Source organism: Ahaetulla prasina, chromosome 1 (genome assembly GCF_028640845.1).
Source record: "Ahaetulla prasina isolate Xishuangbanna chromosome 1, ASM2864084v1, whole genome shotgun sequence".
Classification (NCBI taxonomy): Eukaryota; Metazoa; Chordata; class Lepidosauria; order Squamata; family Colubridae; genus Ahaetulla; species Ahaetulla prasina.
The window spans coordinates 293,600,338-293,619,303 of NC_080539.1; the positions used below are offsets into that span (position 1 = coordinate 293,600,338).

Below are 18,966 nucleotides of genomic sequence, written 5' to 3' on the forward strand. Positions count from 1 at the left end.
CAGCAGTGTTGCTTTTGAGCTCTTGGCTGAGGTCCCAAGCCAAGCTCCAGGCAAGAATCCCACCAGGATTTGCTGTTTACTGTAGCTTGTGGTCCTTGGCTTTGGGGAAGAAGCATGAGCTGTCCTGAGCCTTGGGGAAGTGGGGGTGGAAAGCATTTCTTCCTGGCTGCAGCTGTTTTTCCCAAGAGCAGACAGCACTTCAGGAAATTTTTTGGATCACCATCTTGCTGAAGTATCTCCACTGAGAGTAGGACATTAGTTTTCAGGATGTATTGATCGCTAATTGAATCCATTCTTTTCCCCCCCCACCCATACAAGAAACTCCTGTAATGCTGATTGTCCCACACTTCCAAAGCACAATAGATTCAATACAGTGTTTAAGGGTTGGCGAGAAGTTGTTTTTTCTTCAAATATTTCAGCCTTGTCCTCCAAATGTATCGTGTTTGGTTGTGTTGGAAGAAATATCCATCTGGGTTCAGTTCCAAGTGGGGACAAAGACACTGGAAACATGGAGACTGCTTGGAAAGATGGTTTAATGGTGGTCAGGATCACATGGCTTGAGTTCCTGAACAGAAAAAGGGCCGAGATCCTGTGTGCTCCCTGGCTTTATGCTTTTTCTGAGCTTTGAACTTTCTGGGCACAGGAAGAGTATTCTGATTGGTTGTCAAACTCCCAGGTGGTCTAGGGGTCTTAGTTAACATTGTAGATTGTCCCTCAAGCTTGCCTGAGCCTTGCCATGTGGTGAGTTTCTGTTGCTAGATGGGTTTGCAGATGATGGCCCATTGACAAAGGTGGGGAGAATGAGTTTCTACCTCTGACCTATTGACAAAGGTGGGGGGAAATGTGAGCTTGGTTGAGGCTTTAATGGCCCATTGACAAAGGTGGGGGGTGGCAGGAAGTTGCAGGGAGCTGCTTTGTCTTTAAAACATGTTTCTCCATTTCTCATCCAGGGAAATATATTCTGCCTTTTTAAATATTTTCTAAAATATTTCATTCTTCTAGGAGGGGGGTGGGTGCTAAATTCCTACAGTTGTGACCAAACACTTCAAAGGGCAACGATACAACTACACATCTATACAAGAATCAGCTAAGAATCAACCTATTGTTTACAGTGATCTGTGACTTCTGCTTTGCAGTTCTGATCGGTTTTCACACAGTTCTTTTTCTTTGTCTTTCATATTTTCCTTTGGCAGCGAAAAATTCATGTACAATATTTTTCATTTCTTAGGGATGTCTCTCACAATGGAAATTGCCAGCTGGAAGCATTTATAGAGAAGTTTTTTTTCTATAGACTTCCTGCTTTTTTTTTTTTTTTACTATTTTTCATATCTCAGAGGAGTCCATGATTGTTGGAAGTAGAAAAAGGCAACAATCGCAGCCTAAGAGGTCAGAATATTGTTAAATAGTCTTCACTTGGCTAACTCTAGTCTATCATCTTTTGAAGCCTGTTCAAAACTTTACAATAATAATATAACATATATGTGCATGTTTGTGTGTGTCCAATCTTCTGCCTCTGCCATATTCACTGCTTCTTAGTCTGAATAACATGACAGCACATCAAGGCACTTGAATCTACAGAAAGATAGGTTTAGCTTCGTACCATGGGAGGAGTTGTGTCAATTTCTCTTCACTTGGGGATTCAATGAAACATACAACCAGCTGTGCTTTTATTTTTACACACCACTGTAAACACTTGGTTGAAAGCACTCCAAAGCATTCTCAAGTTTCTTATTTGTAAGTTGTTCCTGATGAACTTAGGGAGAGGGGAAATAAACCTTATTCTCTGCCTCATGCATCATCCTAATTATCAAAGTAGTATAGTAGTTGCAGGTATAATGGTTCCTACATTGTGGAATGAGTCACATTTTTTCTTATTTTGGAAGACTTTACTGAATTGCTTCCCATCAATAAAACTATGGTGAATATCACTGTTAAAAAAACTATGGGTTATTTTTATTCTTATTATTACCAACTTATATCTATCATCTAAACTTTTCATTTGGTAGAGTGGATAAAGATATTAGATTAGAAGTCAAGAGATCATGAATTTTAGTCCTACCTTTGGCATAAAAGCCAACTCGGTGATTTTGGATCAGTCCTCTCCTCTCAGCCATAGGAGACAGACAATGGGAACCTACTTCTGAAATGTTACCAGAAAAACCACTGGAACTTGGCTATTTAGCAGTAAGAAACTAAGAGTGAAGCAGACAAAAGGCACACATCCATACCCATGCACCACCCTGCCAAACTGGGGACTGACACACACTTTCTGCAGATATATCTTAGTATTAATAAGTTATCATACATATTTTCCAAAATTATTCTGTCCAATGTTGAAAATAAGTTAGGCTTTGTAAGAGGACTTTGGACATCTGCCAATCCGTCAGCAGGCTAGTTATTCAAACAGGAGAGTCCCCACCACCACCCTCACACACAGAGAGAAATGTGGAAGAAAAGAAAAGAGTTGAAAACAGACTGAATCCAGTCAATGATGTGAAGCTAAACAATCCAGAAAAAAAAATCCTCAATGTAGCCTTATGGGAAAAGCAATTGGGCAGTGTCTCAGAAGACTGCCGACTTCTCCATTCTAAGCCCTCTTCCCTCTTGGTCATAGGCACAGGGAAGAGTGCATTCAGCCTGTCCTATGCTTCCTAGTACATAGGATAGTGCACAGGTAAGCATAACACAAGGACACTCACCCACACACATGCAACAGAGATACCACCTTGATCTACATGTTTTCACTGTCTTATTAAAGAATCATCTGGCCACTGCTGATTACCCCACTTCTATAAACATGAAGTACAAGATTGTCAAGCAACTGATATGCTTTGAGAGCTGATTGCTATATAGATTAATTTCCATTCTCCTTTTAAGAAGACATTTGACGGAAGGCACAAGAAACAATATTACAATTCACTGACATCAATATATCTGAAAGACATGTTCAGAAGACTTGTTTAATATCCACCTCTTTATGGGGAACAACCTAATTATTCTTTTTACTGTTTCCAGTGTCATATACTTTGACAATATTGATAACTGACTATCAACATCAATAGCTTCCATCTCCAGCTATTTCCAGCTATCTCAAAATATCAACTATTTGAATTCAGGGAGATAGTACCTTATAGCATTTGGAAGAATATTAGATACAGACCCAGCATCCTTGTCTTATGTTCTGAATTAGGGCACCAAGGTTTCAAGAAACATGTTTACCCAGAAACAACATGGCAGATTTTTCTATGCCAAAGTCCACAAGCTGAGCAAAAATATATATATTTGTTTGTATTTATACTCCTCCTCTTTATTTTATTTCATGAGAACTCAGAACAGGAAAATGTTAACATCTAGATAATCCTGTGAGATAGGTTGAACTGAGAAAATGACTGAAACCACCCCCCCCCCAAGCTACCAGGTGAATACAGACATAAATCTGCAATACTTATGTCCAAGTTCAATGCCTTAACCACTGTATTCTTGGATTCTGTTCCTTTTTAGAGCCATTCAAACTCAAGGTTATCTTCTAACTTTAAAATATCCCCTGGCAGCATATTAAATCCAATTTCAAGAGCCAATTAGCTCTTGATGGATTTCTCTCATCCTTGACAGTAAATTGAAGGGAGAACTCTGATTAATATACAGTAGCCAATCACAAGAATATCCCACAGCCACATTGGCCAACGGTAATTAAGACCTCTAAATATAAAGCCTTCACCTCACTCTGTTTCTGCATACATTTGTCCAGACAATGTTCTTTATATTGAAAAGAACCAGGACATGCCTCAAGAGGCAAGGTTGCACTTTCCACTAATTTCACCACATAGGGCTTTTTCGACTGCAGGTTTATTGTGTATACATTTGCAGGAAAAGCAAGCATGCTTGGAACCAAAATGAGTAAAATACTTAGCATCCCTGTTATGTATTCCTGGCCCATAGGTTCTGAATGGAACTTACCTGAGCCCCAAAGGTTCCCTCACTGCAAACTTGATTTCATTGCCCAAGACTTGACTGATCTGGAATTCAAATGAACAGAATGAATAAACTGATTCAGAGTCACCCTGCCAAAAAAAAAAAAAAAGATCTGAGGAAAAAAATGCATGCAAATTTCTGGTCCCCCCCCCCCACACAAAAAACAATCAATGATATTTGCTGGGAGTGAAACTGTGACTACTAAAATAACTCACTGATGCTCTAAACCACTTTATACCAGTTTTATTTTACTGCCAACTGCACACCGTTTATGCCTTTGTAATAACTTACAGGTGGAAGATTTGGTCTATTACTCATTACGTTGCAACTTCCTCAGGAGCACAAAGCTAGACTCCTTGTGCCCTTGTTAATCCAACTGAATCAGTCCTGTTTAAAGAAAATAAAATCTACTTCTTGTTGCCTGACTAAAACATATGTGTAACAAAACAAATTGCATTTTTTTTTGCAGTGGCTGCAAGGAAGCTAAGAAGACACATCCTGACAAACAGTGCCGTTAATATTAGAGGGGATGTATTGAATTGACATGGGCTGCTGTAATTTTATTTGAATTTTGCTAAAACCTGGGGTTGAAAATAAATGTTCAAATAAACCGTATACCAGCTGCTACTCTTATAATGTGTAGTCTACAACATTCAAAACTATTCATCTTGTCAACTAATTATGAATCCAACACATCTAGAGAATGCCAGTTTGGAGAAGGATTGGTCTAAACAGATGGCAAATAAGTTTCCTACGCCCAAATCAACAGCCACCCTTTGCAGGAATTAGCAGCATCAGCCTTCCCCTGATGCCAGAAGAGGCAGGAAGTTGAACTGACGGTTTGCCTACCCAGTAAGGTGGTATACTGAGATACTTCTCAGCAATTTAAAGCTGGCTCTCTATGGGAAAGGACATCTTTTATAGTAAATTGCTATATCAAGAAGTCAGGCAAGCTCCAGGGTAGTATTATCCCACTTCTCCTGTGTCTCTGACAGCAATTCTCCAGGGACTCAAACATCTTGAGTGGCTTGCTAAAGATGTCTGAAAAAGACTCTGTTTTGTTTTTTGCACAAAGAAAATGTGATCTATCACTTGCTTATGATCCCTTTGCAAGCATCTTGGGGGAACAGCATGGTCTGGTTGTGCAAGTTTGAACAAGAAAGTGGGAGGATGGGAAATGGGAGCAAAGAAACTCAGTATCTCGAAGTCGATTGCCTGAAAAACAAGCAGTCCCAGGTGACTCAAGTAAATTGGTGAAGCCATAGAAGCTTTCAGCTCATCCTTTCTTCAAAAGAAAAAGGATGGTTAAAATTGTGTTGTTGTTGTTGTTGTTGTTTTAAAAAAGACAATTACACAGGCTTTAATTTAAAAAGACCTAAATCTAAAAGGCAAAGAAAGATCAGTGACAAAAATTGTGGAATCCATAAAAAGTTTATCTGAATGTAACTGCAAATTACCAACACTCATTATAGGTTACATCTAATGCAACTGTTCCCGACATGGTTTAGTTCTTACTAGGATGATTGTTCTCACTCCAGGGGAGTGAACCAGAAAACATGTAATACTTTCCCAATGGCTTGCGCTCAATATTCACAACAGGCAAAAGAATGGATTTTATAGTTTTAAGATAAAAACCAGTGAGTTTAAAAGGCAAAATTCTGCACCCTGTTGCAGAGATTTATTTTTTTATTTTTATTTATTGATCAAATTTATTTGCCCCCACATCCCATCTCATGGCAGAAAGAGGGAAATATCCTAATGACTGAACAATGAGTACTGGGTAGTCAAGAAACTACAAATTACAGGAAAGAGAGAGGCCCAAGGAAGCAAGAACAAAGGCAATTTAAACAGCCTTCAGTTGCTTCCTGCCATCTCCAGCTTAGCACTATCAGCTAGGAAAGCACAGTTTGCATATGCATTGCGTCGTTATTTCCTGCTTTTAACAAATGATACAAAAGCAACTGAAAAGTTGGCAAGAGAAAAACAAATTTAGAGATAGCCTTCTGTGAGCTCTCTGGGTAGGCCAAAGACCTGCTACTTTATTGGGCTATAGGGTGGCTTTAGAAAAGTATAATTAAACATAGATAGTCCCAAAGGTGCTTTTTCAAGAGGCAACTGGACTTTCTGGTTTTTCTTTGAAGACGTTTTGCTTCTCCTCCAAGTAGCTTCTTCAGCTCTGGAAGAGAAGCGAAACGTCTTTAGGGAAAAATGAGAAAGTCCAGTTGCCTCTTGAAAAAGCACCTTTGGGACAATCATGACCTAGGTGACTGAGAATCTCCATGATCGTAGATAGGTTTCCCTAATACAAAAAAAAACCCAAAAAACCCTCATCTTAAAAAGAGATCAATTTCCTTTTCAAGAAAGTGATATTCTTTGGGGTGGAGTGGAATTGCAAACGAAATCACCAAGCCATAGAGATGGAGCTCTCAAGCTTTGGGATTCTACAGTCTATAGCCAGCACATTACTATGTAAAAAATAAAATTATTTTTCTTATGTGAGGTTTAAGCCTTACATGCCAATTTGAGTGTTGTGTAACCATGGATATTTTCAGGACATGAGTTATTCTTTCCCATAGGTCCTCTTTCTGTTCTAAGTTCTGGGAACTCTTACTGCAAGTCTAATGTTTGTCTGAAAGTTTGTCATACTTTTGGTTAGAGAGAGAGAAAGAGAAAGAAAGAAATTTGAAACTATCTACTATGAGGAGAATCTGGCCAAAAAACCCCAAATCATCCCAAAAATAAAATGGAGCACTAAATTATTTATTTACAGAAATTGTTTCCCCTTCTATATAACTGTATTATGGACATTTTCCAATGACCTTTTAAAACTACCAGCATTTTAAGGTAATTGTATTTTTCAAAAAAGGATTACTGTAATTCCACTTTCAGAACAGAAAAGGCTACATACATGAAAGGCACCTGTTCAGAAAGTCATCCGACAAGGATCATTCTAAGTTGCTAAGCAACTGCTGGGGTTCAACGACAAAAGGTCAATCCATTAATTAAAAATACAATCATTTGTCAGAAGCAGAGTTCACACAGAGAAATGGGCATTGCAATCACATGGAGCCAAGCACCTTCTCCCTACTTTTAACAACACCGCTTATTCACTCTGTGTGTGTGAGAGAGATAAGCGGTTTCTAAAATTTGATATATAAATAAATAAATAAAAGCACAAGGAGATTAAACTGGTCTTCTGGAAAGGGTGATAAAAATCTAGAGGAGAAAAAGGGAATGACATGCAGTAGCAAAGGAAGCTGGATTAAAACAGCCCTGGAAAATCCCAGACACAAAGTTAATATGGATGCCTAAATTTGTCATCCGGCATTGCCCCAATCAGAAAAGACTGGCTCTGTTGCATATCCCTGGCAGATTCTAGGGTTCGATTTGCCAGAATAAAGAAGCAAAACATTATCCTTTCCTCTGACAACTTGGCTTTTAAATTTGGCCATCGAAGTCACACTTTGCAACTTTGCAGCATGGGCTGTCAAACTCACCTTCTTGGGTTTTATTAAAATGCATTCATTCAGCATTGAATCAGCAACAGCAGATTCTCAGCCATTAATGTTTCCTTGAATTTTTCTTCCATTTCCTTTTCACTTTTCGTCCAAGAGCCTTTCAGTCAGGGAAAAGCATTTCATTTTTGCTTTTAATTTTTTTTTGAATAAGAAGCAGCTCCCAAGGATTACAGTTAGAAGTAGGCATATAATAAGGAGGAAAGGGAAGGGTGGGTGGATGGACAGAGAAGTGTATAAACTCTTCCTTTCTTCTGTTTTGTCCATTCAAAGAGGAACATTCAAAGGGCGTGGAATTCTCAGTTGAAGTGCTATCCCCCAGTCTTAATGCTGGCGGCATATTATCAGCATAAAATGTGTCACTCCCACTGACATTTCTACCCCGCCACAGGAAAGTTACCAATAAATTGTAGTGCATTCTGAAGCCCTTTCACATGGTCCATGGTCAGCTGCTACTTCTGATTCTAAGCTCGTTGATAAGTGTGTGTGAGAGGCACCAGTTGGAAATGTCTAGACATGAGGGCAATACCCCAAAACTAGTACATCAACATAAAATGGCCAATAGGTGCTAGGTTGAGTTTACATTTTATAGAGATACCTGACCAAATGGTCAATGAGGTTGTCCTGGCTGACTACCTGGTTAGGAGGAAAGTCTACTTTAATTGTGGAATCATTAAGGAGGTCATTAATTAAGCTGCCTCAGGTGTGAGTTGTGGATAAGTTGAAGGCAACAGCATGAAGATGTGGCAGAAAAAAGAGTTGTCTGGGGCAAATGTATACCTCATGGGTTAAGCTCTGTAGCAAACCTCAAAAGTTGCAAATTTGTCAATTTAAGATAAATATTTTAAAAAAAAACCACGAAAAGTTTAATCAAAATTTGCACTAAGTGATATGTAGTAGATACTTATTCAAATTCTACCATGTGACAACTGTCCACGCCAGCTGGGTTGCAATCTAGATAGCCTTTGCTAATTTAAGTAAATCCAAACTATACAAGGTGCAATGTGCAATGTGCTTAACACTTGGATGGACAATTGTCGGGCATTGAATTTTTAGACTAGTCTGGAAGTTGATGAAACATTCTGGAAAACAGCAACAGATTAGCTGTACATTTCTTGGCCATTCCCTTTAAGGCAATTGATGCTCTTGTAATAAATACATCACTGATCAAAAGCAAAAGAACATTGTGAGAAAAAGGCATAAAGAGAGAAGAGGAGAAATATGATAGCTATACTGAAAAAAGAAGGTTTTTTTGTGAGTTACCTAGAAATCAAAGCTCTCTATTCTTTCAGTTTAGAGAACCATAGGTTTTTTTACACCTACAAAGACATGTCTCTAATGAGGTGAGAACAGCAGCTTCAACCATCCACCCCCACCACCCAACTGCATAGGCCTCATAATTCCCACCCACTGCTGTGAATTATCCTCAAGCTTTTGCAATTAATTCACATACACAACAGTTCTGCGTGTATGTGTTAGTAGAAAGGGGAGGTTATGCAACTGATTAGAAAAACATTGGCCTCAATATAAGTTATAAAATTAAGGGGAAACCAAAGCAATAAATACAAACTATAAATTTCCACTTTCTCCTGTCTCATCCACCTTGCCTTTCAAGTGCAGTTTCATTCCTTCCACCCAGGCTTAAATCTAGCATTTCCCCTCTGCCATTAATTGGTTCTCCTTTTTCAACCCACCATTCAACCCCCTTTTTTCCAAGTATCAACAGATATTTGGTATTTTTTTAAAAAATCTGGTTTGTTGAGATGCTGCTACGAACACAGGAGAAAACATGGTTTCCAAGAACTCCTGTATACAGCCTCTCAATTCTAACTTCTGCTAAACATTCTGAAAAGTTTGTCCTACAAGCCTGATCACTATTAGTAAGTTGGTCCTATTCCAAGACACCAGTGGCGGATTTCAAAAATGTTTACTACCGTTCTGTGGGCATAGCTTGGTGGGCATGGCTTGGTGGGCGTGGCAGGGGAAGGATATTGCAAAATCTCCATTCCCTCCCCACTCAGAGGAAAGTTACTGCAAAATCCCCGTTTCCTCCTGATCAGCTGGGACTTGGGAGACAGAGAATAGAAGAAGGTGGGACCACTCAGAATTTCTACTATCGGTTCTCCAAACTACTCAAAAATTCTGCTACCGGTTCTCCAGAACTGGTCAGAATCTGCTGAAACCCACCTCTGCAAGACACCTTTGTGCAACTTGCACAGATTGTTCCCAACCCCCTTCCTTCTTCATGTATGTGCCCTGCAATTGTACTTCCTTTCTGAACAAATAAAATATTTGATTAATTAGGTTAATCGCCCCCCAGTCCTCAATTCTGGAATAAAAAAAAGGATATATATTTTTTAGTTATGACCAAACAAGATGACTCTAGAAAGAAAAAAACAAGGGCTTGATGAAGACAGAATCTTTCTTTCCTTCACCAAGTGTCACAATCTTTCAGAAGTCAACATATCAGGGAGCAAAGCAGGCTCTTATTAGGTTTGAATATATACATATATACACAGCCTTTGACACGAGGATTCGGAAACATCTGTATTGCTTGCAAACAGATCAAAGCATTCTTACTCTGGCTGAAATTGACAGAAATTGGAGTCTAACGATACCCAGGGATCATTGTTTACATTTCATCAACTCTCTCATCTTTTTTTAGAATCTTAGAGGAAATAAGAATCTTAAAGTAACATAATTAGTCCCCAGACACACTTACCCCTTCTCTCAAGATACACTCTCAATCTATCTGATTAATATTAATAGTGTGTTAAGCAGATTTATCCTCTATTGAAAGGCAATTCAGATTTTGGATGTTTTTATGAACACAGCATATTCCTATTAGGGAGGTAACTAGCAACTTCTTCTATCCAGCTGAGTGCCCCTTGTTCTACCAGGAATATGATTTTAGAGCTAGAAAGTATTCTAAAAAATTTTAGTCAAGAAATGATCAAGCTGCAATCCTCCAAAAGTCGCTGGACTGCAACTGTCACCATCCTTCACAAAGGACTATGCACCTAGGATTCATGGGTTTTGGAATTTTAAGAATTTCTGGAGGATAACATGTTCTTCATCCCTGCCTAACTTCATTACTTGCAGTTTTTGCTCAAAGTATATAAGTATATACATTTTTTCAGCAAGAAGAATGGTTGATTCTAAGGGACCACAATTATGGATACTCATTACCTTTGACCTATGAACCTCGCCATCATCATCCTCTCCGCCAACACCTAAGATCTTCCTTGTCTTCAGACGGCTCACAAGGTCTGTCTGGCTGTGCTTCTTCATCAGAGGGGGAGGCTGCTTGGTTGCCATGGTGACCCACGGGTACTTGCTGGCTTGGGCAGAAACTGAAATTAGACAGACAAGAGGTTAGATATATTAGAAAAAACATGCATTTTAGGGAGGTTCAGATCTAGATTTTTTAAAAAGATTTTCATGAACCATCTTTTTCATTTCATGTAAAAGATTTAGTCAAACACAGTATGGCAACTATTTTATTCTTTTGTTACAAACTTCTAAGTACTCCCAACTATTGCTGAAATAAAGTATTTTTTGACTGTGGAATATTTACTTCCACTTGAATGATGAGAGCATACTAAGATCCCCTTCATGGTGCATCTACAATCAAGGAAACTTTAGACAGGAACAGGCAAGCGTGGCAATAAATTTTGCTCCTCAAGTCATATCTCAAAGGACTCTTAAACATTTACAAGATCAGCTTTTTCATGCTTCTTAGTCTGAGAAGCAACAGCAACAAAACACTCAGGCATAGGATTCAGTTCACAAAACAGGGTGTGTGTGAGAGAGAGAGGGGAGAATCACAGGGATCTGCCTCAGTGAAATCCCTTGCCTCCCAAAGGTATTTCACACCACCCTGGCACTGCAAGATATTGGTCCATCACTCTACTCTGCCTCAGTGAAAAACCAAGGTGGGACTCATCAGCATCATTCAGTCTATCTACTTCCAAAACAGTAGCTGAACACATGAGGCTCTTGCTGGGAAAAACCAAGAGTCACTTTTCTTGAACTGCTGTCAAAGTAAAACATTTCTTTGTGCATAACCCTAGCACTTTATAAGCATTAGTACATGGTTCCACTCCAATTTTATTTCCATAATGGTCAAAATGTTATATGAGTCCCAGAGAAAGATTTGCTCAAACTAAGAGTACATTTAAAATCCTAGGGCACGGGTGTCAAACTCGCCACATCACGTTGCCATCACATTTCAAGACCTTTTCCTCCTTCATGGAGCTGGGGTGGGCATAGCCTGCATGGGCCACCAGTTTGACACACCTGTCCTAAGGGGTAGGGTGAGAATCAGGATTTCTATTTTATTATCTAATACTCTGACCTAACTTTCCACAACTTGGCATTTAGTAGACACCTAGTACCACAAGTGATCAGTCCCTAACCACCATTATAAGGTAGCTGCTGCAAGAACAGAAACCTTGGATCAAGCATTAGTTCATGTCCTTGATGAACAGCCATTTCCACTTTGGAATCATCTGAGTTGTGGTCATCTCTGGCCACCCTGAGCTGAGAATTCTGGGGGCTATATTCCTAACACATCTGGAGAGAGATGTGTTGCAGATTAATATTTTTGGTATCTGCAGATTTCTCGGGTTCTGAAACAAGACAGGGCAGTTATTGAAATCCACTGAAGTCAGCTGCTTTGTGTGCTTCATCTTATTAATTATAGTGGGTGTGGGAAGCTTTGTTATCAGCCAAGAGCCTGTCTTCCCTCCAGCTCATAGAAAGTGGGGGAGGTTTAGGATTCCAAGAGACTTATAGGAGGTTTTCTGTTTCCAGTTCTATTTTAAAGTCAAGAAAGTACAGCATTTAGTCAGGCCAGAATGCCCCCATGGCCAAGATGCAGAGAGAGAGATAACATAAATTAAAATCAGGCGATTATCATGGTAATATAAGCCTATTTGTGAGAGACTGTGGTACCATGAAGAAAAAAAGGGGAGAGGGGCACAGAAACGGGCAGTACTGAACTACACAGTCCAGAACCTGGACTGAAGAAATCATATGGACATTTCTTGTGAGAATTTTTTTACAGAAATATCTCCATTCTTTTGGAATTAATTTTTAAGAAAATATGCTTAGGAAATTGGCTTCATTTTAAGTTTCCATAGATTATTATAATTCATATTAGAAAAGTGCTTTCTTCCTTTAATCCAGCAATGGAGAACATTCATTCTCTCTCCTTCTCTCTCTCTCTCTCTCTCTCTCTCTCTCTCTCTCTCTCTCCCTCCCTCCCTCCCCCCTCTCTCTCATACAGTGTGTTTGTGTGTGTGTTTGGTGAAGAAACCCAGAATGTCATTTTCATGGAAAAATACAGACAACACCTTGACAGCATAAGCAAAGGTGGAGGTTTTTTGTGAAAGATCGAATTAGCAGTGGGATTAATTTCTCTAAAGCACCTTTCCAATTTGCCTTCCACCAGATGGATGACTTTCAGCTCCCAAAATTCTCAGCAATAGCTTTATTGGCTGAAGAATGACAGGAGATGAACTCCACATATTTGAATAGCACCTCAAATGTGAAAGTCTTTTAAAACTATACCACAGCATCAGAGTGTAAAAAAAAAGTTGTTCTAGGGACAAAAATCTAATTTTTCCAATCTACATGCAACATGGACTTCCTAAGGTAGACGAGATTTACACAAGTTGAAATTCATAGATCTATGGAGCACCCCATTTGGTAAAGCTATTAAAATATGAAATCCCATTAAAATACTATAGCTCAATAATTTATTCCGCTCCTAATTTTCTTTTAATACCCTAACACTTCCCCCCCCCCACATTGAGGACAAAACTGATTTCTTTAGGCATTTTAAAATGAGATGCAATACAATAACTTGGACTACAAGGACTTTTAAAGCAATTCTAAAAGAGAACATAAAATCCATCCAAAACATTTCTGTCTCCTTTAGTAATAGATAAAACATATATTTCAAAGCAATTAACAGAAATGCTGATATGACATGAGGAATGTTAATCATGCCACTGAAGTTAATTAAAAAAAGAGAAAGAGATAATTTATGTGCACTGAATTAGGCAACCTGAATAAAGTATCAAAACAAAACAAAAATTGCCATTTTGATGAAAAAAACCCTCCTAAAGCGATACCCTTAAGATTTTTGGGGACTTCAAGTCTCCAAATTCCCACCCAGTTTGGTAGGTAGGTAGGTAGGTAGGTAAGTAGGTAGGTTGGTAGGTAGGTAGGGAAGGAAGGAAGGAAGGAAGGAAGGAAGGAAGGAAGGAAGGAAGGGAGGGAGGGAGGGAGGAAGGAAGGAAGGGAGGAAGGAAGGAAGGTTCTTTTGCAGCTCTTTTTTTAAGCCAAAACAATAGGAAACACTGCACCCTGCTCACTGTTCTGCATGTAAATATGAGAGAGCTCTAATGTCCTTGCAGGACATAAGAGATTCAGTCCGGTCTATTTTATTACCCTAGTGTTCCTTAAAAGTTATTACCATTAGATACTATTTGTTTATCTATGACTGTTGTTCTCCCATCATACACAATACTCAAGTCCTGTTTTACTAAAGTCTTACATTTTTCTCAACGGATATGCCCAGAAAATAAGGGAATTACTCCTGAAAGCCCTTGAGCGGGTGGAAAATGTTGGCAACAGCCTTTTGCTTACAGTGATTTGCAAAGAATTGAAAGAGATCCTGCCAGGGGATCCCATGTGGAAATCGCTTCTCCAATCCAGGACCAGCTGTGATACGAAGAGGAGAGACTACAGGTGCTTCGGAAATGTTACGTCGGTTGATGCAGCTTACAACTGCATTTCTTCTGAGGAATGATGATCACCTGTGTGCATTTGATTTTTGATTCCTAAACATTACAATTTTTCCCCCTGATCGTCTACTACTTTTCAGATCATTTCCAGATCTCTCCACTTCTTCATCCAAGTTATTAATGAAAATACTGAATGATATTGAAGTGGGAAAGAGGTGGGGAAGTAGGAAAGTGAGGAGAAGGAAGGTGGGGAAAGTTGAAGAAGGATGAGAAGGGAAGAAAGGATTAAGGGAGGGAGTGGCGGTCGAGCAGCCCTGATTGAGTATAATTTGAGTATAGGATTGATTGTTGGATAAGTGATTGTATTGTACACTGGTCAAATTGTGGGAATTATTATGGAAAATTAAAAAAAATTGCTCCTAAAAAAAAAAAGAAAATACTGAATGAGTAATCCTTCTGACCCTCTTATTTCCATGATGGTGAACTTATGGCACACGTGCTGGAAGTGGAACTCAGAGTCATCTCTCTGGGCACACCAGCTGTCGGCCATTGCTCTTCCAGGTTCCGGCATGCCAGCCAGCTGGTCTTTGTGTGCATGGGAGCACCGGAAACTGGAAGAGCAGCTCCCTGACATGCATGCACACGCTGGAGCAGAAGACCAGGTGACCAGCATGCATGCACACGCTGGAAACCAGAAGCTCCGCTTCCCGGCATGCACGTGCGCACCGGGGAACTGCTCTTCTGGTTTTCAGCGTTCCCCACGCGCATGTGCATGCTCCCGTTTTGGCACTCCATGCCGAAAAGGTTCGCCAACACTGCTCTATTTGATACCTCTGTTCAATTTGATGAGCATCCACTAGTGAGAACTTTTTGAATATGATTGTCAAGCCAGTTAGGTAACTAATTAATTGTCAGGAATCCTGGCAAGATGGGGGTTTGTTGAGATAGTTATTTCTCTCCTTCAGCAAGTTGTGAAAAAAACACTTTTGACTGTAGCGAAGAAAACAGATAATAAAAAAAAAACGAGAAGTCTGGTTTTGTTTTGTTTTTTGTCACTCTTTTCATTTTAGACAGATAAAATGCCTTGTCAATACAAGGTGTAGTTTTTTTTCTCTTTTCTTTCACCTCCTCCCATGGAACAGATGGCTTTTCCTGGACAACCCCCACAGCTGTGACTGACTTTCCTGAAATGCTTTGAAATCTCTCTGTGGAGAATGATTTTCACAGCAGAAATTCCTTCTAATATTTCCGTATGATGCAGAACAAATGTTGAGTGGTTGGTGAAGTTACCAGAAATTAATTGATGAGGTCAAGGAATTCATAGGATCAGAAGGCTGGGAGGGACCTTGGAGGTGTTCTAATCCAACCCACTGATCAAGGCAGGAGTCTTATACCATCCCAATAAAATGATTCTCCAGTCTACATTTGAAAATATCAAGTGACAGACCACCCACAATTCCAGGATGCAAGCTATTCCATTGATTCATTGCTCTTACTGTCAGAAAAATTCTCCTTACTTCTAGGTTTTATCTCTTTGACAAGCTTCTACACAATACTTCTTGTTGTTCTGACCCAGGCCCAAGTAGATAGTAATAAGTTTAGTCTGTGGAAAAACAAACAAACTTTATTCAAACAGCTGGGAATTACTTCATTCCCAGCATCGTTTAACTCAAAGTAAAACAAATGCCTCCCAACACAAATTCCTCAGTTATCTCGCAAACCTTGGTCCAATTAGGCAAATTGCCAAAGGCCCTTCCTGGCAAACGTCCAGAAGCCACAAAAACAAGAACATAGATGAAGCAGAAGATGGAGCAGAAGATGCAGCTACAACGTTGTTTTCCGGTAAAGCTCAAGTGCCGGTGCTGGTCTGTTTTAAGCCTTATGGGAGGGGCCAATCATCTCTTGGCCCTACTACCGAGTTTTCCTCTCTGCTTGAGCTGCTCTTGCCTTCTTCTCATGTGTGCATTAGGAACAGGCTTCTCCTGTTCCTCTACCTCACTACTATCAGTCTTTGGAGGCTCTGGAGTCCACACCTCACTTCCTGATGGCCCTGGCCTCACCTCAGCCTCATCGCTGTCCGACTCTGTTGCCAGCTCCATAGGCTGCTGACGAACCACAACACTTGTCCTGATGCCCTAGAGAATAAGTCAAGCCACTCTTCTTTGTGACAGCTTCGCAAGTACTGAAAGACACATGTTCTCCCACCCACCTCAATCCTTCTCTTCTAAAGGCTAGGTCCCTAAACCATTTGTCATGCGATTTAGCTTCCATACCCTTTATTACCTTTGTTTCTCTTCTCTGCACACTTTCCAGGGTCTCAATGTAGTTTTTTGTATCTTGTGACCAGAACTAGACATAGTATTCCATGCTGGTGTGGTCTCACCAGCATGGTGTAAAGTGGTACAATCACTTCTTGTTGTCTTGATGCTAACACACTGTTGATAAAACCTATTTATTTATTTATTTATTTATTTATTTATTTATTTATTTATTTATTTATTTATTTATTTATTTATTTATTTTGTCATAACAATATATGTAGGTATCATACAAAAAGATTATATAATATATACACACATATATGGGTAAATATAAGAAGGTATAAGCATATATGTATATAGGAAGAAGAAAAGAAAAACAATAGGACAGGAACGGTAGGCACGTTTTGTGCGCTTATGCACGCCCCTTATGGGCCTCTTAGGAATGGGGTGAGGTCAATAGTAGAAAGTTTTTGGTAAAGCTTTTAGGATTATGAGAAGAGACCACAGAGTCAGGTAAAGTATTCCAAGCACTGATGATTCTGTTACAGAAATCATATTTTCTGCAATCTCGATTAAAGCGGTTGACATTAAGTTTAAATCTATTAGTTGCTCTAGTATTATTGCAATTAAAGCTGAAGTAGTCTTTAACAGGAAGGACATTACAATAGATGATTCTGTGAGTAAAGCTTAGGTCTTGTCGTAGGCGACGGAGTTCCAAGCTTTCTAAGCCTAGGATTTCAAGTCTGGTGGGATAATGTATTTTGTTGTTTTCAGAGGAATGGAGAACTCTTCTTGTAAAATATTTCTGGACACGTTCAATTGTATTGATGTCAGAGATGTGGTGAGGGTTCCAAAGAGGCGAGCTGTATTCTAGAATTGGTCTAGCAAATGTTTTATATGCTCTGGTTAGTAGTGTGGTGTTTTTGGAAAAGAAGCTACGCAAGATTAGGTTTACAACTCTTAGAGCTTTTTTTGCTATGTAGTTGCAGTGGGACTGCATTGGTTCTTTTGGCAGCTTTGGCACACTGCTGGCTCTAACTGTTGAGAGGGAACTGATGTCATAGTGGACTACGACTCAAGTATGAACCAGCAGTGTGCAGATAGCGCCAAAAAAGCCAATGAAGTGCTAGCCTGAATTAACAGAGGGATAGTGGGATGACTTTCCGAAGATGCTGGTAAAGTAGTTCTACTGCAGAAATGATTTTTTTTTTTTAAAAAAAGCAAAAATAGCCAGATGTTGGGCAATATTAAGACAAAGTGAAGCATGTAGGGCAAAATCATGCTCTGAATTTTCCTTACAGAAAGATAAACAACCCCCTGCAAATGCTATTGAGAAATGCATTCAGAGCATGTAAACCGTGATGAATTGCTTGCTTCAGTTTTTCACATGCCTTCAGAGTATAAGTGTCTTTGAAGTCCTAAACCTGTGGTTGTAGAGTCTTTCTGATCATGATTAATGTATTGCAAGCGGAGCCAGGAATGTAAAAGTTATTGAATATAAGGTGTAAAAAAAAATATCTAATGCTATTTCCAGAAAGGTTGGGGGAATATGCTAAACAAAAAGTTTCATCAAGGACATATTAAGGCAACAAGTGGTAATGATTTTGTCCTTGTATTATATATATTTCTGGCTGTCCTGAGATATTGGTCAAGGAAGATCTATGAACCTGAAATTACTGTTGAATGTCTGTTGATATTCAGATTGTGACAGGAACTCTACCACAATCCATTGAGAAATTAGTTATATGAGCGGAGGGATGATAGCCCCATCTTAATATTAGTTTTAATTATTTAATTATTTATTTTTGTGGTTTATTCATTTATGTTATACATGACTTTAAAAAAAAATATGGCAGTCACAATTCTGGGTTTTGGGCGGGGGGGGGCTTGCCTATTTTTAGCATTTGTCATTTGACTTTCTATATTTTATTTAGGATAAATGGGCAAAAGTCCATTGGAATAGGACTTTAATTTGCTTCTAAAAAACAAGGAGAGTTAAAGCCATCTGTACTTCCATGGGTGAGTCATTCTATATAATGATGATAATACTGTAATTTCAACCCAACTCCTTTTTGAACTTTGTACTTTAACGAAGACTTGGGATCCAAACCTATTTCCATTCTAGAAAAGAATATAACTGATACTGTTAGATGTTTTGTCGAACAATATTTGCTTTATGGAATAGAACAGTGTTGAGAGGTATAATAAAATGGAGGAGGATATTTGATAAATTGAAGATAATACAGCCTGAAGTTGTTTTCTCAGGAGATATTTATATACTCCCTGATGAAAAATACCTTTTGATTATAGGCTGAGTTGATCAGATTCAAATAAGCAGAGAATCTGATAATTAGCAGAGGGATAGAAAATTTAATTAAGAACTCCTAATTTTACATCTGAATGAGGGATTTTGGGCACAAAGGATTTATTATATAATTTTGCTAATAAAAAATTTTTGATTGT

At 39.0% G+C, this 18,966-nt stretch overlaps 1 protein-coding gene across 1 annotated transcript in view; it reads right to left on the reverse strand.

The window, feature by feature from the left end:
• The window catches only part of TP53I11 (tumor protein p53 inducible protein 11), a 102,066-nt gene that overhangs the window by 22,526 nt on the left and 60,574 nt on the right, over nt 1-18,966 (reverse strand). The window contains exons 2-3 of the mRNA XM_058161712.1: nt 10,677-10,840; nt 3,958-4,016 (exon numbers count right to left, since the gene is read on the reverse strand). Of these exons, the coding sequence (XP_058017695.1) occupies nt 3,958-4,016; nt 10,677-10,805 (188 nt within the window). The 5' untranslated portion in view covers nt 10,806-10,840. The remainder of the gene's footprint in view (nt 1-3,957; nt 4,017-10,676; nt 10,841-18,966) is intronic.